Raw genomic sequence first — 22600 nt, 5'->3', positions numbered from 1 at the left:
AGAGGAAAGAGCAAAAGGAATAAGAGAGGTCGTTCAAGGAGCCAGCACAAACATGGTGGAAAAAATGGCCTGCATTTTGAACTTGGTCATTTCTTTTTATAGGCATCCGTTAGTCTCATGAGACCATGGATTTGCGCCTTGGAAGGTTTCCAGGGCGCAGGCCTGGGCAAGGTTGTATGGAAGACCGGCAGTTGCCCATGCTGCAAGTCCCCCCTCTCCACGCCACCGATGTTGTCCAAGGGCATTAGAACCCATACAGCTCGGCACCAGTGTCGTTGCAGAGCAATGTGTGGTTAAGTGCCTTGCTCAAGGACACACACGCTGCCTCAGCCAAGGCTCGAACTAGCAACCTTCAAATCACTAGACGAACCCCTTAACCACTTGGCCACGTGCCAACAGTTCTTTGATTTACTCACTTCTTGCATCTTTTATGCATGTAAATAGATTTCAGTTTAAAGGATAAAGTAATGATATACCTATATTAGTAAATGGACTAAGTGCCTGTCAGTTTTTCATCATTGATGTCATTCAGGAAGCTGACTTTTTGTTTGCCCCATATCTGATTATTATTTGACTTCAACCCCCTCCTACATTATTCTCTACAGATTGATTCGAGTATTTTGCAGCAGACATTACAGCAGAGCAACGTGCTCACCCAGCAACTCCCTGCAGACCCTAACCTACCCCAACAAGCTGGGACTCTCCAATCAGCAGACAGCACAGTGCCTGCCAATGTGGTCATCCAGCCACTCACCAGCCTGTCCATGCAACCTACAGTGACATCATCGGCTGCTATGGTGATTGGTGGTCTGACTGAGCAGGAGACCGTGCTGACCAACAGTTCTGGTGAGAAATGTACATCTTTTCAGCAATTAATGTTCGTGTGAAATTGTTGATTGTTTGTTTGGGTTTTTTTTGAGACCTTTGTGGTCACTTTCATCTATGGTAACCTTAATTTCACCCTGACCCATTGGAGTGTAGTCAGTCACCTGATAAACTTAACCAGAGCTAATAAAGTTGCTGGAATACTTAGTAGGATAGGCAGCATATCTGGAGAGAGAGAGAGAGAGAGAGATACAATTAATGTTTAAGATTACCAAAAATTAATAAAACACCTGCAGATACTGGAAATCTAAAACAGAAACAGAAGTTGCAAGAATTTTTCAACAGACCGGGCTGCATCTGGGGGAAGAGGTGCTGGTCGGAGATCCTTAATCAGAATTTGAAAAGAAACTTCTTAATCTGCAGGATGGGTGTCATGGAGGTGGATGTCTCAAGGTAAAAATGGGTAACCATGGGGATAAACTATAAAGAAGGTTATAGAGTAATAGAACCATAGAGCATTACAACATAGAAATAGGCCCTTTGGCCCAGCTAGTTTGCAGTTAACTGTTATTCTGCCTAGTCCCATTGCCCTGCATCTGGACCATAGTCCTCCATACCCAACCTGTCCATATCCTTATCCAAACTTACCTTAAACGTTGAAATTGAACCCACATCCACCACTTTCTCTGGCAGTTTGTTCTATATGTGCACCAACCTCTGTGTGAAGAAGATTGCCCCGCACCTAGCAGCAGAATATCTCTGTTAAATATCCCCTCAATTCTCCTTCACTCCAGGAAATAAAATGCGAACCTATTCAACCTTTCCGTAGGGCTCAGGTCATCAATTCCTGACAGCATCCTTATAAATCTTCTCTGTACTTTTTCCAATCATATTTCCTGTAGGTAGGTGGACTACACCTATTTGGTCTCACCATTGTCTGAAACAATTTCAACATAAACATTCCAACTCTTTGTACTCAATACTCTGATTTATAAAGGCCAATGTACCAGAAGCTCTCTTTAAGATGTTACCTGTGATGTCACTTTCAAGGAATTATGGATGTGTACTCTCGATCTCTACCACACTCCTCAGTGCCCTACCACTCACTGTGTAAGTCCTACTCTGGTTTGTCCACCCAAAGTGTTACACCTCACACTTGTCTGCCTTAAGCTCAATGTGCAGTTTTTCAGCCAATTTGTTCAGCTGCAAGCTTTGATAGCCTTCCTTGCTGTTCATTGCTCTCCCAATCTTGGTATCATCTGCAAATTTGCTGATCCAGTTGGCCATATCATCTAGATCATTGATATAGAGGACATACAGCAACAGACCTGGCAGCCAATCCCTGTGGCAGAAAGACAGCCATCTACTGTCACTCTCTAGCTCCTGTGCAAAGCCAATGTCAAATTCAAGTTGACTACCACGTTCCTGAATGCTAAGCGATTGACTAGGCTCCCATGGTAGACCTTATCAAAAGCCTTGCCAAAGGCTATTATCTGATCAATAAGTGAATGAGAGCGAGAATTTAAACAAAAGAACCTAGGGAAAAAAATGCAAGAAAATCTGAAGATGCTGGAAATCCAAAGCAGCACACAAAATGCTGGAGGAGCTTAGCAGGTCAGGCAGCATCTGTGGAAAAGAGTACACATTTGACATTTCAGGCCAAGCCCCTTCAGAAGAAGCCGAAACACTGACTGTTCACTCTTTTCCATTAACACTGCTTGACCCGCTGAATTCCTCCAACATTTTGTATGTTTTCCTAGGAAAAAATATGTGGGTTGTAAAATGTAAGGAAGGACGATAAGTCTAGAGAAAAAAGGAGGAGAGCAAATAGGAAGGTGAAGATGAAGCCAAAAGAAGATAATCTTACTGACTAGCAGAGCAAGATCAATGTTTTGTTCAATAAGGTAAAGCAGGCTTATTAACAAGTGCATTAAAAGTTGGGGCAGGAAAAAGCCACATTTGCATGGTTTTTATGTAGTTTTATCACCATTGCCAATTTTCATCTTGATTAGTCCTAGTCAGTCACCTAGTAAACTCTTAAGCAGATCTGCATCCAGCTTCTCCTATTCTGTACTTAAAAGTCAGCATTCTTTTAAGAGACGTTGTATTAACATGGTATATTGGTGTATTTTTAATTGCATACTATGAGATGTGTACTTTGGACTACGAAGATACAGTTTCATATTTAATTGAATCGAAGTGTTTGTATACATGTGTTTGACATGTTACTTGGCTGTGCATCCACGACTTAGAAGGAAGACCACAGGACATGTTCTAGAGAGGGAGATGCCCCCTTTATGACTAGCTACCCAAGCATCCAGGAAATGAGTCCCTACTTTTAGGTTAATGCCAAGATCAGTGGGTGTGAACAAGATGTATGTGGCAGATAATTGAAGTATATGATATAAAATGAGATGTTGGTGCTCTCATGTATAATAGGAAAGGTGTAATTATCAATAAGATCAGATAACTCCAACTGAGGCTCTCTCATCACTTCTCTTTGTCTGCTTAGTATGCATTCAAAGCACTTATGCTGAACTTAAGTTTGTGATGCGTGGAGAGCTCCAGATCGACATGGTCTAACAGAACAGCAGAAGAGGCTTGAGGTTTAATGACCTCTGAAATTGTGTGTATACACATTGTCTTACGTGATGATTTTCCTCCTGCAGTAGGTAGTGTTTTGTCCTTCAGGAGAATAGAGATTTATCCTGGGAGAATAAAGTAAACCTTAAATATGAGATAAGCGACATTGTACAGCAGTTCTGCTTGTATTGCTGACCAGAACTCCAATAGCTTTGCAACATTTGGTCTTATATTCATAAAATAGCTGGGTGATCTGACTTAGGCTGAAGCTGTAAAAGTCAGATATTGTGCATTAGCCCTGATTGATTATACTCACCTAAATATGAATGGAGAAAAGGTTTAATTACTTTTCTTTAAGAGCAGTGCTCTCCAGATCAGCTTGAGGTACCAAGACTGATTTTCCACAATGGTTCACTGACTAGAAAACCCAAAGCTCATTGGTTTTCCAGCAAAGTGACATATCTGTAAGGGAATGCTGCCAAATGGCACATTCCATTCTGCAGGAGAATGTGCTGGAGGACACACATGTTACAGCTAACACAAAGGTCCTGTGGACAGGTATCACAGTCTTGGCTTCTTCCACTACCATATTGGGAGGCAAATTCTGGTGGGGAAGTCCCTCAAATAATGAAAGGGTTTATTATCCCAGGAGGCCACAAGAGCGGCAATAGTACTATAGTTTAAAATAAAATAAGTTAACACAACTAAATGTAATGATCATGAAGGTAAAAGTATTGTGCTGTTTATTCTTTGGTGTGTGTGTGTGTATATGTATGTTTTGAAATATAGATTGAGAACCTGACCTTCTGCACATTCTTACCTCCTGACAACATGCCACCATAGCCACCCCACCCCAACATTGTCCACCTGTGTTTCTAAGATTCCAGTGTAAATTCCAAGTAAGCAGAGTCTCTTTCTGGCCAAGCAGATATTTATTATCAGTCCTGCTGTTGTTTTTTTTTATTCCACCAGATGGTTAAGCACGTCCATCATTCGGTGCTGCACTGTGGGTGGTACTTCATTAATATTGGGCAGGATGTTAAACTGAAGTCTTTTAAGCTTGCTCGGAGAGTGGGAATACAAGTTTCCCAGCTTTATCAGTGTCCTAGCCGCCTTAATGTGAGCTGCTTAATAACTGTAAAACTATTTGTCTTGTTGAGTGACCCTTTTGCTAATTATCTGCAGTGGTTGTTAGCATCGCAAGTTAATTAAGTTAACTCTTTGTGTTTGAACTGTTTTGTATATATTGAGGTCATTAAATATATTATGTCTGTGATGTTAGTGTTAAGAATAGTTGCCCTTGTGTTAGGATTCAGAACTAGAGGGAACTTGCTTAAGATCAAGTTTCCTGTTTTGCTGGCCAGTGGCGTAGTGGCATCAGCACTGGACTTTGAGGTGAATGGTCCCGAGTTCGAATCCACCCGGCTGCTTGCACGCTTTCCACCTGTGCTGGGTTAAGCGTCAAGCTAACAATTCGGCCTCATAAAATACAGTCAAATGCTACAGAAACAGAAAAAATGACACCCGATATGCCACAAGGTGCGAAAAGGAACAAAGATAAGATTCCTATTGCAACGTAGTAAGGTTAGACAAATCATAAATATTATCTGAATATGTAACCTGTTCAATTTGAATCAGGAAATCCATCTTTTAGATACATCTTGTCTTCTTATTGTATTCTAAAATTTAATGTAAGTTTAATTTTTGAGAATGTTTTGTCCTAGTCATTGTCTAAAACTGCACACTGAGATTTTTTTTTCTTTTTTTCTCCGTTCATCTCTTAGGATCACAGGATGTCTCACAGTCTCTGACATCCCCTAGCCTTGCTCCAAATTCCACTGGTAAACACGAAATGGCACTGACAATTAATAACTCCAATCTCAGCCAGGTCCTAGCACAGACTACCAATGTCACATGTCCCAATCCAACAGGAGCACCACAGGAGATAACACTCACAATATCAGGTTTGTATCAGCTATGTAGGAAGATTTTTCAGAAATATAAATGGATGGGGTTTTCATTAGTGGTGCACAATGTACGGGATCTACATTAATCGTCAGTTATTGTGTACAACATCTCACTCTCTCGTGCTTGTCTGCCCTCTTTCCCTCACTAAACTTCTCCCTCCCTGCCCTATCGCCCATTCCCAGGAGCATATACTACTCCAGCAGTGTGTGAGATAGTTGCCAATAAATTTAAGAGTCCTTTTCCCAAATGTGCAACTCAGTACTCAGGAAGATATTGAACCAAATAAATTTGGTATATTTAAGGGGAGACCAAATGAGAAATGTTGAGGAAGGATGTACTTCCAGGGCTTGATAGAGGTAATCTGAAGTGTGCTAAATGGTTTTCAGTATTTTCGTTTTTATGTGAATCACCTGTCAGTGGTCAATGCAAGTTAATATTTAAGTACCTGTAATTCATAAAACAAAGAGGCAGAAATTATAAAGAAAGATAAAGATTAGCTTTATGTGCCACATGTACATCAAAACACAGTAAGATGCATCATTTGGATCTAATCAAATCAGGCAGGATTGTGCTGGGAAGCCCACAAGTATCACCATGGTTCTGCTGCAATATAATTTGCCCATAGCACGCTAAACTTAGCTGTACATCTTTGGAATGTGGGAGGAAACTGCAGCACCTGGAGGAATCCACAGGGTCATAGTCGTAGTCATAGTCATACTTTATTAATCCCGGGGGAAATTGGTTTTCGTTACATGTGCTCCATAAATAATGAATAGTAATAGAACCATAAATAGTTAAATAGTAATATGTAAATTATGCCAGGAAATTATGAGATAAGTCCAGGACCAGCCTATTGGCTCAGGGTGTCTGACCCTCCAAGGGAGGAGTTGTAAGGTTTGATGGCCACAGGCAGGAATGACTTCCTATGATGCTCTGTGCTGCATCTCGGTGCAATGAGTCTCTGGCTGAATGTACTCATGTGCCCACCCAGTACATTATGTGGTGGATGGGAGACATTGACCAAGATGGCATGCAACTTAGACAGCATCCTCTTTTCAGACACCACCGTGAGAGAGTCCAGTTCCATCCCCACAACATCACTGGCCTTACGAATGAGTTTGTTGATTCTGTTGGTGTCTGCCACCCTCAGCCTGCTGCCCCAGCACACAACAGCAAACATGATAGCACTGGCCACCACAGACTTGTAGAACATCCTCAGCATCGTCTGGCAGATGTTATAGGACCTCAGTCTCCTCAGGAAATAGAGATGGCTCTGACCCTTCTTGTAGACAGCCTCAGTGTTCTTTGACCAGTTCAGTTTATTGTCAATTTGTATCCCCAGGTATTTGTAATCCTCCACCATGTCCACACTGACTCCCTGGATGGAAACAGGGGTCACCGGTACCTTGGCTCTCCTCAGATCTACCACCAGCTCCAGGGTTACAGGGAGAATGTACAAATTCCATAGGGACAGCAGCGGGAATGGAACCCTGGTATTACTGTTCGCACTGCGCTAGCTGCTACAGGACAATGTCGCTCTCCCTGTGTTAGAGTCACACATCAGATACATGCCCTTCACCCCGTTGATTCAATGCCAAGCCATCAAGAACCCATCCCTACCATAACCCATTTATTTCCTTCATATTACCCATCAATTCAACCACTCAACTCCACACTAGGGACAATTTGCAGCAGTCAGTTGACCTACCAACCTAGACAGCTTTGGGGTGTGGGATGAAATCAGTGCATCCGAAGGAAACCGCACAGCCATGGGGAGAATGTTCAAATACCACACAGAACCAGAGATCAGGGTTGAATCTGGGTTGTTGGAGCCACGATGCTGCAAACTCTACCAGCAGCACCAATCTTGTGGAGTTAGTGGCAAATTGCATACATCAGTTAGTGTCTCAGTAAAACAGGAGTTGTATAGAAATAATTATCGTTTGGAAGGTAGCCTTTTGTTTTATTATTAATTACATGTCTATTTAATAAAAATAAGATAACCTTTTTAATTTTTTAACTGAGTATAGATTCATCTTTTTGTTTTGTGTTAACCTGAGAAAGAGAACTGTATAGAGCAGAACTTCTGGAAACTAATAAGTTGTATTGAGTTTTGTATATAGTTTATAATTATTATTGCTAATGAGGAGTATTTGATTTAAATGTGCACTTATCAAGGTGTAGTACTTTATTTACATCTAAAGAAAAATAGTGCAAATTGAACAACCTTCCATCTCTGAGAGAAATATTCAATGGAAGTGCCATTTTTACTTTAATTCACAAGTATAAAGGCACAATATTAAGATCTTCCATCTTATTTCGTAATCTGTATCTGGCAACGACCACAAATCATTCCTTTTCACCTAAAAGAGAAGGAGCTATTAAACTAAATTAATGAATATGTAAACCTGAATAAATTTTGGAATCTGCAATTGATATTTTGGAACTGTCTGTGAAACTATGTTATGTGTCACATAGGTAAGTGTAGAAGATGTTAAGTTTCATGAAAAGATGTGGCAGTAGACTTGTGAAGTTTAAATGTAGATTGCAGGGCCTACTGGTGATGTAGATCAATATACTTTTATGATATTAATGCTGAAAGCACTAATCTATAATTTTGGAGCAAAGAGTACAAGTGAATAATTATATGAATTTCTGTGAAGCTCCCAAATATGCTTGGTAATACTTTGACAGGTGGAATAAATTTTAAAAGTTATATTTACATAAGTCATTGAAGGAAGGATGTCAAAATTATTCCATATTTATGACATAAAAACTAAATGTCATGACTTGAAACAAGTGTTTTCAGTATGTTGTAACAAAAGTATTAATTGCAATCAATTTATGATTCATCTGTGCTTGCAGAAATGTTTTAACAGCCTAAAATGAAATGAGTATATTTGATGAGAGGCTTTTAAAATCTTTACAAAGTTTAGGGCTGTTTTCTTTTCACTGACAGTGCTTCAAGTGAATAGAGGAGATAACTGTTGCGTATGTAGGTTGAAGGAATCATAAAGTTTTCACAATTTCAAATCATCTTCTTCCCTTGTACTCCTCAGGTCAAGACATCATCCAGCAACATAGCAATGTTGGCAATGGTGAAATAAATGGAGGTATTCGATTAGGAACATCAATAAACAGCCAACCTAATGCTGCTACATTGACCATCGGCAATGACCAGCTTCTCAGTCAGGGAGCCACTCTTAATGCAAGTAGTGCCAGCCTGCCAGGTGAGATAATAATAGCACAGTGAGTAGGCTAGGGATTTGTAAGCAGTTTGTGACTATATGTGTCATCATATCTGCATAGCTGATTTTAACATTTCATAGATATATACTGCATTGCACACTTGACTTGTATCTGGAATAGAATTTCAGTCCTTTAAAACTCTGCATTTTACCTTGTAAACATGAGAGATTTAATTGCAGCAAACATAATTTATGGCTGCCAAATAGGAATATTGTAATTTGAAGAGTGATGAGTAATGCTGCACATTTATCTGCTGATTGCACAACTGTGCCAAACCAAGAACAATTTAATACTTGGATCCAAAAATTACATTTACAAGTTAATAGGAAAGGCCAATTATTAAGACTACTTCTCAAAAACCACATCCACTTTGTGTGTTGATTTTTAAATGTGGATCCTCTAAGGAGTCTGGTTGGAACTAACTGTGAGCAGCATTAATTTGTTGGATAATTTTTGCCTGACTTTATGCTTCTTAAATTTGCTCAAATAAATGAATGAAGCTATATCACTTTGTTTTGCTTGACAGATACTGAAACTGATTCAAGGCTTGGTTTTGCATCTTTCACAGGACTGAATTCAACTGCAAGTAGTTTGACCCCCTCTTCACTCACCACATCCCTCCCTCAAGCCACTGTCCCTACTCAGAACCTTGTTATGTCTCCTGCTAACATGGGCAGGGAAGGCAATGTTACTCTTACGCTAACCGACACCCAGAGCATGTTGTCTGGTGGTTTAGACACAGTCACGCTCAACATAGCTGCTCAGGTAAGGCTGAAACAAAAGGAGATAAATATAAATTAAATATTTGCATAGATACAGTCATTAATGTTTTCTATTAACATTTGGAGTCTGCCGTTGGATGCATTGACGTTTATGACATCTTTAGGCTGAGAACTGTATACTACTTCTATGAATCCTATCTTAGGAATATCAGCTTGTAGCAGCACCCTTGGCTGAGCAGACTCAATGGGCCAAATTGCCTAATTTGCACCTGTATCTTATGGTTTTTGTGACCTGACCTGCCTATCTTTTCAAGCATTTGGCATATTTCTTTGACATTTCCAGTATGTACCCTGAAGCCAAAGTGCCAAGAGCAAAACAGATAAAAGAACAATGCAGATGAGGAATGGAATTGATGGTAGGCAAGCCAGTTATAGACTGCATGGGCCAACTATGTCATAAGAGCATATAGAGGCTAGGGCAGCTGAAATATCAGGAATAGCTAAGATCTTTGATCTGGAGGAAGTTACAGAGATTGGGAGGATTAAGGTAGTGGCACAAGACTGAGAATTTCAAAATTGAGTTGTGGCTTAAGGTGGACTGAATGTGTCACCAATACTGACCTTGTGAGGCAGTGTTTTTTTAAAAAAAAGCTGAAGAGCATAAACACACCTAAACACACGACAAGAAAAAAATATATAAATTTTAAAACATTGTAGGCAATGTAGTGACTTACAAAATTATTAAGAGAATGAGTAACAGGGTAGTTGACCTGGAGAGATTTTTTGTGTAATATTTGTTATGAGTATTATAGAATACTAGTAAACTATTTTTAAAGTATTTTATTTATGATTCTTTAATTTTGCTGTTTTATACCACATCATCTGGCCACTGAGAACTTACTAACAATAAAAGATTAAAGTTGCATTTTAAACTGTTCGAAAACGTCTAAGCCAAATTGACAAATGCTTTCTGCAATATAATTGTGAAAAGTCAAAGAAAGTATTTATGTTTCATTGTAATTGGTGCAATAAGGTTTGCTATCATAGTCACCTTTTCCTCTTGGAAAACAGGGGCAACAATTTCCAACAGTGGTTCCTGATTCAGCTTTGCCAGGTCAAACAGGATCAACACATCCACAGGTCATACTTGTGAGTCAGGCTCCGCAGGACACGACTGGAACACAGGAAGAAGCTGCCTCATACCAGGTACAGAACTGTGACAGAATCATACAGCACAGCATATAAGATCATTGATCCAGCAGGTCTGTAATGGCTGCTCGACAAAACTACCAGTCTAGAGCACTGCCCTCTTCTATCCTTTCCTGGTAGCCTTGCCAGAGTTTCTTTTATTAAGTGTGTACGGTACTTTTGCGCAAGTTGCAATTGGATCAGCCTCCATTACTACTTCAGTACACTCAGATCATAACCCACTGCAGAAGGTATTTCTCATATCAGTTCTGACTCCTTTATGAATTAACTAAATTTATTTCCTCTGCTTACTGGCCCTTCTCACAATAGAAACTGTTTCTGCTCATAAATGCAAACCCTTCAATTAAATTTCCCGTTAACTTCACTGTTTTAGGAAATACAATTCTCGCTTCAGCTTCGTCGCATAACTAAATGTACTAATCAAATTTAAATGTGAGTTAGCGTGTTTTGTTGTACTGCTGCTTGTCCTTTTACCCTGGAATGAATTGTTCTACAGCTACATGCTAAAGTAACTTACAATCTAATTGTAAAATAAATTACTATAAGGAACAGTATGGCTTGGAATACTAAGCTTTTTAATATTTCACAAGCTTTTTAAACAGACAGCACATTCAGTGTGAGATAGCAAGAGACCTTTAGGAAGTAAACATAAGGGCAGAGTGGTTATTGGAAGCAGAAATGGAAAGGGATATTGAGCTCTTCAGTTGAAAGTGAAATATATAAATGATATAAGTATATTTTAAATAATGAGAATTTGGCAGAGAACTGGACAAAGATGTGGAACTTCTGTTTAAAAGGTAGTGCTGGCTTGTTCCAACTCATCAGTGGAAACTCATCTTCCACTGAAACTAATCAAGCCCATGATCATAATTTGAACTGTGGAGATGGTTTGTCACATCAGTTTCAGATTAATTTGTTGTTGTATGCACCAGGGTGCAATGAAATTCCTTGCTCGTGTGAAGCCCATGTGCAAATACAATAAATGGTGCAAATATTGTAGTCAGTCTGAAGTACTGCAAAAAGCAATGCTAAAGTAACAATAATGGAATAACGAAGGGAAGTGTATTAAGAGCCTGAACCTGCCAGTGCCACTGGGAAGGGGGTGAGAGAGAGATGATTGGTTCAGAAGTTTAATTGCAGTGGGGAAGAAACTGTTCTTGAGTCTGGTCATATGGGTTTTCAAGCTTCTGTAGAGGGTGAGTTATGATAAAGAGAGTAGATTGCAATGGAGGAATGAGACCTGTGATGACCATTTTATAGAACATGAAAACCCAGAGGGTGCGGACAAAAGGGGAGCGATTCATCAAAAATAAATCATTACTGAAGGGGAGGAGGTTGGTGACTTTGTATACAGACCATCAAGATGCTTCGTGAACATAGGTGTTTGGTGCAGGAGTAAGTTCAACTTTCCCTTAAGCCCATTGCACCATTCAGAAGAATAATGTCTGATCTAAAGCTCACTTTACTACCCGATACTTTGATACTCTTATAAGCTAAAAGTATATACTTTTCTCATGTTTGATTCTCTACTTCAATTGGTTACGTTGCTTAAAGATTAAGTATATTCAGAGGTTGAGTAAGTGGACTGTGTTTTACAGAGCAGTTCTCCACTGAGAGAACTCAGTGTAGAGTACATAGAGGTAGTTGGGTAGAAAGCTGAAAAGCAGAACCTCCAGGGTAGTAATCTATGGATTGCTGCCTGTGCCACACACCAGTGAGGATGAGAATAAGATGATTTGGCAGATGAGTGCATGGCTGAGGAACTGGTGCAGGGGGCAGGACCTCAGGTTTCTGGATCATTAAGATCTCTTCTGTGGAAGATATGACCTGTATAAAAGGGACAGGTTACATCTGTATCCGAGAGAGCCAATATCCTTGTAGGCAGTTGTTGGGAAGGATTTAAATTAAATTGGTAGAAGGTTAGGTGCTGAGGATGGGGCAGTTAGTATACAACAGGATGCTGTGAGACTGACAGGAAGAGCAAAATTGCAAGTGGTGGGGTGTGTTGCAGTGTAACATGGGGGCAAAATCAAAAAGGTGATGAAAGCAGGACTGAAGGTGTTATATTGCATGCACACAGTATATGGAATAAGGTAGATGATCTTGTAGCACAGTTAAAGATTGGTAGGTATGTTGTTGAGGGCATCACTGAGTTGTGGCTGAAAGAAGATCATAGTTGGGAGCTTAATATCCAAGGAAATGGGTTGTTTCGAATTGAGACGAGTAGGGTGGAATGTGTTGTCTTTGTTGGTTTAAAAAAAGAAGAAATTGAATCCTTAGAGGTGATGTAGGACTGGAAGATGTTGAATCCTTGTGGCTAGAGATGAGAAACTGCATGAGTAAAAACACTGAGGTGGGAGTTATATATAGGCCTCCAAACAGTAGTCTGGACGTGGGCCACAAATTACAACGGGAAGTAGAAAAGGCCTGTCAAAAGGGCAGTGTTTCAATAGTCATAGGGGATTTCAATATTATTTATTGAGATACAATACAAAATAGGACCTTCTGGCTCTTCAAGCCACGCTGCACAACAATCCCCCAGTTCAGTCCTAGCCTAATGATGGGACAATTTACAGTGACCAATTGATCTTTGGACAGTGGGAGGAAATCCATGTGGTCACAGCTAGAACGTACAAACTCCTTACAAGCAGCAGTGGGAATTGAACCTGGGTTACCTGTACTGCAAAGCGTTGTGCTAACCACTACACTACAGTGCCACCCGCAGTATCTTTCAAACTCGTGCAGGATTCCCTAAAGGTTAACTTGCAGATTCAGTCAGTGGTGAGGAAGTCAAAACCAATATTAGCATTTGTTTCGAGAGGGCTAGAATATAAAAGCAAGAATGTAATGCTAAGGCTTTATAAGGTACTGATGAGGCCATACTTGGAGTATTGTGAGCAGTTTTGGACTCTATCTAAGAAAGGATGTGCTGACATTGGAGGTGGTTCAGAGGCAGTCCACAAGTTCACAAATGAAAGGGATATCATACAAGGAGCATTTGATAGTTCTGGGCCTGTACTTGCTGGAATTCAGAAGAATGAGGGGGAGATCTCATTGAAACCTGTCAAATGTTGAAAGGTATAAATAGAGTGGATGTGGAGAGGATGCTTCTATAGTGACACAGCTTCAGAATAGACTAGAGCTGAGAAGGAATATCTTTACCCAGAGGGTGAATAATCAGTGGAATTTGTTGCCATAGGCAGTTGTGGAAGCCAAATCATTGGGTGTACTTAAGGTGGAGATTAATAGGTTCTTGATTAGTTAGGGCATGAAAGGTTTTGGGAAAAAGGGGTAGAGAGGGAAAATGGATCAGCCATGATAAAATGACGGAGCAGACTTAATGGGTTGAGTGGCCTAATACTCCTACAGTGTTATGTTATCATACGGTTTGACAGTAATATAATCATGGACATGAGCTCTTTTTCTTAAAAAGTTGTTCATAAAGAGAGGGAAAATATGTAATTATTGGGATAGAAAAAAATGATTCTTGTATTGACATATCAAGGTAGTCATAAGTTTAAGAAAAACTGCCAATAAAATGTTCAGCATAAACGTAAACAACATTGGCCAGATCATTTAGTTGCACCCAAGAGTGGAGTAGTAGCATTATATTTTTATGTACATATGGGTCCCACTGGGAGAATCAATCATAAAACTGTGAAGCAATAGTTTGAAGTGGCATGTAACCCATATCCAGTGGGTGAGCTCTTAAAGAAACATCTACTATGGGTTTCTGTAAGTTGCTTCTGAACTTGGTCCTCACATCTTTAGCCAAGGCCAGATCAGCCAATTAAAGTGGTTATACTAGGTCTAGTATTGCTAGTGAAAGTAGAAAAGGGTGAGTTCGCTGAGTTGCGTCATACCCTCTAAAACATCGGATTTAATGTTTATGGGACTACCTGCTGCACTTTGAATCATTGTAAAATAATATGTGCTTCCTCTGAAGATTAAGAAGGGTTGAGAAACTGCAATATCTGTTTTTTTCTTTATATGTTGTAAAGGTCTTCCAGCATAATTCTCGGGGGCATTTGGAATTATGGAGTCATATATAGTATGGAAACAGGCCCTTCAGCAAAACTCATCCGTGCTGACCGTGTTGCCTGATGAACTAGTCCCATTTGTCCATGCTTGGCCCATAGACCCTCTAAACCTCTCCTATCCATGTATTTATCTTGATAGTTTTTAAGTGTTGCCAATGTGCCCACTTCAACCACTGTTTCTGGCAGCTCATTCCAAATATGTAGTACCATTTATGTGAAGAAGCTGTCTCTGATCTAAAACCAATGCCGTCTTGTTTTTAGCATTCTCTACATAGGGAAAATACTATGCGCCTTCACCTTGTCAATGTTCCTCATGATCTTGCATACCTCTACCAGATCACCCCCAATCCCGTACATTCCAGGGAAAAAAGACCTGACCTCCTCGAGCCCCCAAGTAATATCCTAGTAAGAATGATTTCTACAAGAGTGTGATTGTGTTATCCTCTCCAGTGGACCTCTCTCATATGCAAAAGATAAATTTTTGATTCCTTGCACTTCATTTGTCTACCTGCACTGCAAAACTGCTACAGTAAATTTGGCATTCTATTTTCCTTTTTACCTCCGAATTGTAGTTTTGCAGGGAATGATATGTCTTAAAGGCACAGAAACAAAAGTTTTCTCTGTATCTCAGTACATGTGCCAATAATTAACCAATGCCATTAAACATCTGCTGGAGTGTTAACAGCTGGTGGCGTAGTGGCCTCAGTGCCGGACTTCGGAGCAAAGGCTCCCGAGTTCGAATCCAGCCGGCTCCCTTGCACACTTCCATCCGTGCTGGGTTGAGCGTCGAGCTAGCAACTCGGCCTCGTAAAAATAAGAAAGTCTGCTAAAGAAAACGCCGTCATGACGGCATTCTGATGACTCCACTCGGAGTTAAGGGCTTTCTTCTTCTTCATTAAACATCAAAGTATGTGCAGAGTTCAAGTCATCGATTTCTTTCAGGAAGTTAGTAGCTTGTTGCTGTTCGTCTCTGCAGCATTAGACCGATAAATACCAGATTCTCCCCTCTGTTCTGCTGAAAACATTCCTTTGGGTTTATTCCCCAGTAACAAATAACTGAGGTTATCAGTAACTGTGTAAGCATGGAAACCTGAGGAAATTGCTGCTATTTGTGCTTTAGTGTGAACCTTGCGCTTGGTGTAACCATCAACAACAGATGTTTTTGTACCTTCTCGATTTAGGTAAATGAGACAGCAGTAAGTCTTACAGAGGACAGTCAGACAGATGATGAAGGCCAGATAAATCACTGTCCCAATTGTAGTCAAGGCTTCTCCTCTGGATCCATGCTGCGTCGACATTGCCGAGAAGCCCATGGGGAGGAAAGAGTCCACATATGCAACATCTGCAACAAAGCCTTCAAGCGAGCAGCACATCTCAAGGTAGTGGATGAACTAATTAACAAATATATTAAGTTTGCTTCTCTTGCTTTATTGTCCTTGTTTGTGCATTGCCCCAGGCCTTCAAGTTTTTGATTCAATTCCTAGAAAATTGTAGCACTAGAATATCAACTTAATTTCCTTAAGCTGTTGCATTTGGAGGGTTCAATGATACTTTCATATTTCCTTATGACAAAGAAGAAGACTATTCAACTCATTAAGTCTCTTACAAGAGAAAGTCTGCAGCTGCTGGAAATCTAAGCAACACACAATATGCTGGAGGAACTCAGCAGGCCAGGCAGCATCTATGGAAAAGAGTACAGTCGATGTTTCGGGCCGAGACCCTTCAGCAGGACTGGAGAAAGAAAGATGAGGAGTAGATTTAAAAGGTGGGGGGAGGGGAGGGAAAAACACACAAGGTGATAGGTGAAACTGGGAGGGCGAAGGGTGAAGTAAAGAGCTGGGAAGTTAATTGGTGAAAGAGATACAGGGCTGGAGAAGGGGGAATCTAATGGGAGCGGACAGAAGGCCATGGAAGAAAGAAAAGGGGGTTAGAGCAACAGAGGGAGGTGATGGGCAGGCAAGGAGTTAAAGTGAGAGTGGGAAAAGGGGATGGGAATGGGGAAGGGGGGTGGAGGCATTACCAGAAGTTGGAGAAATTGGTGTTCATGCCATCAGGTTGGAGGCTACCCAGACGGAATGCAAGGTGTGGCTCATCCAATCTGAGTGTGGCCTCGTGACAGTAGACTAGTTCTCATACCAGTCCTACTTCCCTGCTCATCTCCCTGTAACCTAATCTCTTTCACAAACTCAAGAACTCCCCCCGATTCTCCTACCATCCATCAACACAAGTAATTTACAGTGGCCCATTAGCTTACACATTTTTACATGTCTCCTGTACTAACCCATTTTATTCCCCCCAGCGTTCCCATCAGCTCTCCCCAGATTCTGTTACTGCCACAGTAGAGGCAATTTACAGCGGCCAATCAACCTATCAACCTGTGCAATTATGGGATGTGGGAGGAAACTGGAGCACCTAGAGGTGACTGCACAGTCACAAACAGAAGGTGCAAACTCCATACAGCAGAAGGTGCAAGACAGCACTAGGGTTTGAGATTGAACCCGAGTCCCTGGAGCTGTGAAGCAGCAATGCTGTCTGCTATGCCACACTGTTTAGTATTTGAAGGCATTCTCCCTTTGATTCACCACAGTGAACAAAAGGTGTGAGATCTACACAGCTCTATGGATAAGTGTAGATGAGGTTGTAATGAGGTCTTGGATTAGAGCTCAGATAAATGATATTGTTCTGTGTAGCCATCACTGTTGTCATTACTACAGGTATCATACAAACTCAGGAGCCTTGTCACCACTGTCTACCAGCAAAGCACGATATGTTTGTATTGGAAGAATATATTCATCTTTTGCAGAGCCAGTAGACATCTCAGATGTTTGATAATTGTTATATTTCATTTGCACATGCAATTTGTGCTTGCACACATTCAATACTCTGCCTATTCCCTGTTCTTTTCCAATGGCTGATACATAGCTGGAGCCAGCATAGAACCTGACTCAGCATTTGGCCTTCCTGTAATCAGAATCAGGTTTATTATTACCGGCATGTTATGTGAAATTTGTTAACTTAGCAGCAGCAGTTCAATGCAATAAATATAGAAGAAATGAATAAATAAATAAATCTTATTCGGTATACTTTATACAGTATACATATATTGAATAGATTAAAAATCATGCAAAAACAGAACTACTATATATTTTTTAAAAAGTGAGGTGGTGTTCAATGTCCATTGAGGAATCAGATGTCAGAGGGGAAGAAGCTGTTCCTGAATCACTGAGTGTGTACCTTCAGGCTTCTTTATCTCCTACCTGATGGTAACAATGAGAAAAGGGCATGCCCTGGGTGCTGGAGATCCTTGATAATGGACGCTGTCTTTCTGAAACACTGCTTCCTGAAGATGTCCTGGGTACCTTGTAGGCTAGTACCCAAGATGGAGCTGACTAGCTTTACAACCCTCTTATGCTTCTTTCGGTCCTATGCAGTAGCCCCCACTGCCCCCCCCCCATACCAGACAGTGATGCGGCCTGTCAGAATGCTCTCCATGGTACATCTATAGAAGTTTTTGAGTGTATTTGTTGACATACCAAATCTCCTCAAACTCCTAATAAAGTATAACCACAGTCTAGCCTTCTTTATAACTGCATCGATATGTTGGAACCAGGTTAGATCCTCAGAGATCTTGACACCCAATAACTTGAAACTGCTCACTCTCTCCACTTCTGATCCCTCTGAGGATTGTTATGTGTTCCTTTGTCTTACCCTTCCGGAAGTCCACAATCAGCTCTTTCGTCTTACTGACGTTGAGTACCAAGTTGTTTCTGTGGCACCATTCCACTAGTCGGCATATCTCACTCTTGTACGCCCTGTCATCACCACATGAGATTCTACCAACAATGGTTGTATCGTCAGCAAACTTATAGATGGTATTTGAGCTATGCCTAGCCACACAGTCATGGGTATATAGAGAGTAGAACAGTGGGCTAAGCACGCACCCTGAGGTGCACCAGTGTTGATCGTCAGTGAGGAGGAGATGTTATCACCAATCCGCACAGATTAACATAGAAAACATAGAAAATAGGTGCAGGAGTAGGCCATTCGGCCCTTTGAGCCTGCACCGCCATTCAGTATGATCATGGCTGATCATCCAACTCAGAACCCTGTACCAGCCTTCTCTCCATACCCCCTGATCCCTTTAGCCACAAGGGCCATATCTACCTCCCTCTTAAATATAGCCAATGAACTGGCCTCAACTGTTTCCTGTGGCAGAGAATTCCACAGATTCACCACTCTGTGTGAAGAAGTTTTTCCTTATCTTGGTCCTAAAAGGCTTCCCCTCTATCCTCAAACTGTGACCCCTCGTCCTGGACTTCCCCAACATCGGGAACAATCTTCTTGTATCTAGCCTGTCCAATCCCTTTAGGATTTTATACGTTTCAATAAGATCCCCCATCAATCTTCTAAATTCCAACGAATATAAGCCTAGTCGATCCAGTCTTTCATCCTATGAAAGTCCTGCCGTCCCAGGAATCAATCTGGTGAACCTTCTTTGTACTCCCTCTATGGCAAGGATGTCTTTCCTCAGATTAGGGGACCAAAACTGCACACAATACTCCAGGTGTGGTCTCACCAAGGCCTTGTACAACTGCAGTAGTACCTCCCTGCTCCTGTACTCGAATCCTCTTGCTATGAATGCCAGCATACCATTCGCCTTTTTCACCGCCTGCTGTACCTGTATGCCCACTTTCAATGACTGGTGTATAATGACACCCAGGTCTCGTTGCACCTCCCCTTTTCCTAATCAGCCACCATTCAAATAATAACCTGTTTCCTGTTTTTGCCACCAAAGTGGATAACCTCACATTTATCCACATTAAATTGCATCTGCCATGAATTTGCCCATTCACCTAACCTATCCAAGTCACCCTGCATCCTCTTAGCATCCTCCTCACAGATTGTGGGCTTCTGATTAGGAAGTCGAGGATCCAGTTGCAGAGGGAGGTACAGGCCCAGGTTCTGCAACTTCTCAATCAGGATTGTGGGAATGATGCTATAGTCGATGAACAGCATCCTGATGTTGGTGTTTGTGTTGTCCAGATGGTCTAAAGCTGCGTGAAGAGCCATTGAGATTGCATCTACCATTGACCTATTGTGGTGATAGACAAATTGCAATGGGTCCAGGTCCTTGCTGAGGCAGGAGTTCAGTCTGGTCATGACCAAACTCTCAAACCATTTCTTCACTGTAGATGTGAATATTACCAGGCGATAGTCATTAAGGCAGCTCCCTGTAACCGGTACGGTTGCCTAATTGCCTAACGTATTTTTCTCCGCATCAATGTTGGCTGGTGACAAGTGCAAGATGTAAACCAATGTGGAATAAAAGCGGAGGCAGCTGTCTTGATGTGTTTTTGTTCACTTAGGCCAGAGCTTCATTTAATTTTGGAACTTGCTGCTGGTTTATTTAAGCCAGTGCTGCTGGAGTATGCAGGCTTTCAATGCATGACCTGAAAATGAGACTTATTTTGTGCCTGCATTTTATTGATGTGAGATTCTCATTCACTGATCTTAAATTTCTGGTCAGGCCCCAACAGTATTCTGCATTGTTTTCTCAAGGGTGCCCACAGTTGCACACAAAGGACTTCTGAGGTATACACAAGAGGTTCATCAGAAGGTTACTAAGGATGAGCAAGGAGAGCTTATAGTTTAAGAAGAAAGTTTTTATAGTTTGGATGTAATGAAAGCTTTTCTGTAATGGTCATGCCAACGATTAGAGAACTTGAGTTTAAAGGGGATCTGAGGAAGAATATTGTCACCCAGAGATATTTGGAATCTGGAATACACTGCCTGAGTGACGTTGGAAACAGTTACTCTCACGGTGTTTAAAAAGTACCGAAGCAAGCACTTAGATCAGCAAGGCATAAAGGCAAGAGCCTGAATATTGGAAAATGGGTTCAATGAGGTGAGTGTGTGGTTGTTGACATGGGCATGTTAGGCCAAATTTCTCTATAATTATGACAGAAGATTGAACTGCAACCTAGTAGAGGTTTTCAAGATGACAGGTTTTCATAATAGGGCATAAAAGCATTTCCCTTTGGCAAATAGATCAACAAGCAAATGTCACAGATTTAAAATCACTATCACAAGATTTAGACATAAGGTGAGGTGAAATATTTTCATGAGGAGCTGCCAATGATTTTTATAGGTTTATATCAGAAATTTCTGGAGTGCAAATAAAATTATAACATTATTTATTGAAGCAACAAACAACATGTTGCAGGAAATCTATGGGGGGGGGAGAGGAGGAATTGATAACGTTTTGGGTTGTAATCCTGCATCAGATCTGAATGATTAACAATTCCTCCTTGCCCCCCCGAATGCTGCTCAGACTGCTGGGCTCTTACAGCAGATCGTTACTCCAGATTCCCGCATCTGCAGTTTCTTGTGTCTCAATTTATCAATGTGAGTTTTGGGTGTGTAAAGAATGGAAATGTGCTTTCTTTTAATCCAAGGACCATCTTCAAACACACCAGCCAGGACCTTCGCCCAGCAGTCAGAAGCCTAAATTATATAAATGTGAATCATGTGATAAGGCCTTTGCAAAGCCAAGTCAACTGGAGCGACACAATCGGATCCACACAGGTATTCATTCAGTTCAACATGGAGCTTTGGACAATACAAATGGTGCTATGTGAGAAATTTTGGAAGCCAATATTGAACATTCTAATTTCTTTAAAAAACTTAGAAGTTTGATTAGCAATGTTCAAAATTTGAGTGGTTTTGATGGAGAACATGAGGCAGGACTTGTTCCCAATTGCAGTTTTATGGTAACTGGGAGGAAAAAGCCTGGATGGAAATAAGGTTTTTTTTTATTAATTAATGGATATGTTTATTCCGAGCAATAAACAAGATGCTGGATGAACTCAGTGAGTCATGTAGCATCTGTGGAGGGAAGTGCACCTGAGAACTTCATCTGTATTGAAGGATCAAGTGAAGAGAGGAGGAAAGCTTTTTCAAAGTTGGGTATACCCTGAATGCTCTTCAAAGTGTCTGATCCCAAATCCACTAGTGCCACTGGATACAGGTTTGAGTTTCAGCTCTCGAGGAGAAATTAAATGTAAATGTATAAAAAGCACTAGTAAATGTAGTACAGGAAAGAAATACATAGAGTAGTAATGAAAGAGAAGGGGACTGGAACTAATTTGTAGCACTTTCAGAAATGAAAGTGGATCAAATTGCCTCGTATATGATTTGTCCATAATTATATAAAGTTCTTAAAACCAACCACAGCAGCTGTTGATAATTTTAAGTAAACAATATGATTTAAGGATCAAGGAGAGTGAAAGGAAGTTGAACTGATGTGTGGTAACATGATTTATTTATGACTTCACTATTTTACTCTGAATTTTAATAACTGATGGATATGCATAATTTAGTGTGCATAACTTAATTGCTCCATCTGAATTGCTGCTTAATAGATGTGGGATTGAGAACAATTGCAGCTGTCTAGGCATTGTAAATATTGAGCTTGTTAACATCAGAAGTAAAAAATTAAGAAATTTGAACAGGTGTGTTGTAATTTGGCATGATTGTTAAGTAAAGTGAAAATGCAGTGTACTTGTATTGCAGCTTTATTTAGGTTACTTTGCTCTGTTTAAAGGTGTATCTTTTAATCTCTCCACTCATATCAAGGCCTATGTTTGGTACAATAATTAGCCAGAGCACAGATGAATTAAGGTGCATTTTCCTCCCCATTTCCCTTGTAACCCTGCTGTCAAATTCTAACAATATAAGCAATATTTCCACATGCTCTACAGCAGCGGTCCCCAACTACCAGGCCGCGGACTATTACCGGGCCGCAAAGCATGTGCTACCGGGCTGTGAGGAAACGATGTGAGTCAGCTGCACCTCTCCTCATTCCCTGTCACGCACTGTTGAACTTGAACATAGGGTTGCCAACTGTCCCGTATTTGCTGGGACATCCCATATATTAGGCTAAATTGGTTTGTCCCATATGGGACCACCCTTGTCCCGTATTTCCCCCGCTAAGGTAGAGCGTGC

The 22600-nt window shown here is 40.8% G+C and overlaps 1 protein-coding gene across 3 annotated transcripts in view; it reads left to right on the top strand.

Moving 5' to 3' along the window:
• LOC134350557 (zinc finger protein 236-like) overlaps positions 1–22600 on the top strand; it is a 160240-nt gene that overhangs the window by 134133 nt on the left and 3507 nt on the right. The window contains exons 24-30 of one of the 3 annotated variants that reach the window (XM_063055915.1): positions 606–846; positions 5193–5372; positions 8436–8606; positions 9194–9390; positions 10419–10553; positions 15778–15975; positions 21052–21181. In XM_063055915.1, the coding sequence (XP_062911985.1) occupies positions 606–846; positions 5193–5372; positions 8436–8606; positions 9194–9390; positions 10419–10553; positions 15778–15975; positions 21052–21181 (1252 nt within the window). Of the gene's footprint in view, positions 1–605; positions 847–5192; positions 5373–8435; positions 8607–9151; positions 9391–10418; positions 10554–15777; positions 15976–21051; positions 21182–22600 lie in introns of all 3 variants that reach the window. The other 2 variants (XM_063055904.1, XM_063055924.1) reach the window with 2 other exon arrangements.

This window comes from Mobula hypostoma, chromosome 1, assembly GCF_963921235.1.
Source record: "Mobula hypostoma chromosome 1, sMobHyp1.1, whole genome shotgun sequence".
Taxonomy (NCBI): domain Eukaryota; kingdom Metazoa; phylum Chordata; class Chondrichthyes; order Myliobatiformes; family Myliobatidae; genus Mobula; species Mobula hypostoma.
The sequence above is the reverse complement of the archived record's forward strand: the minus strand, read 5'-3'. Positions and strand labels throughout refer to the sequence as shown.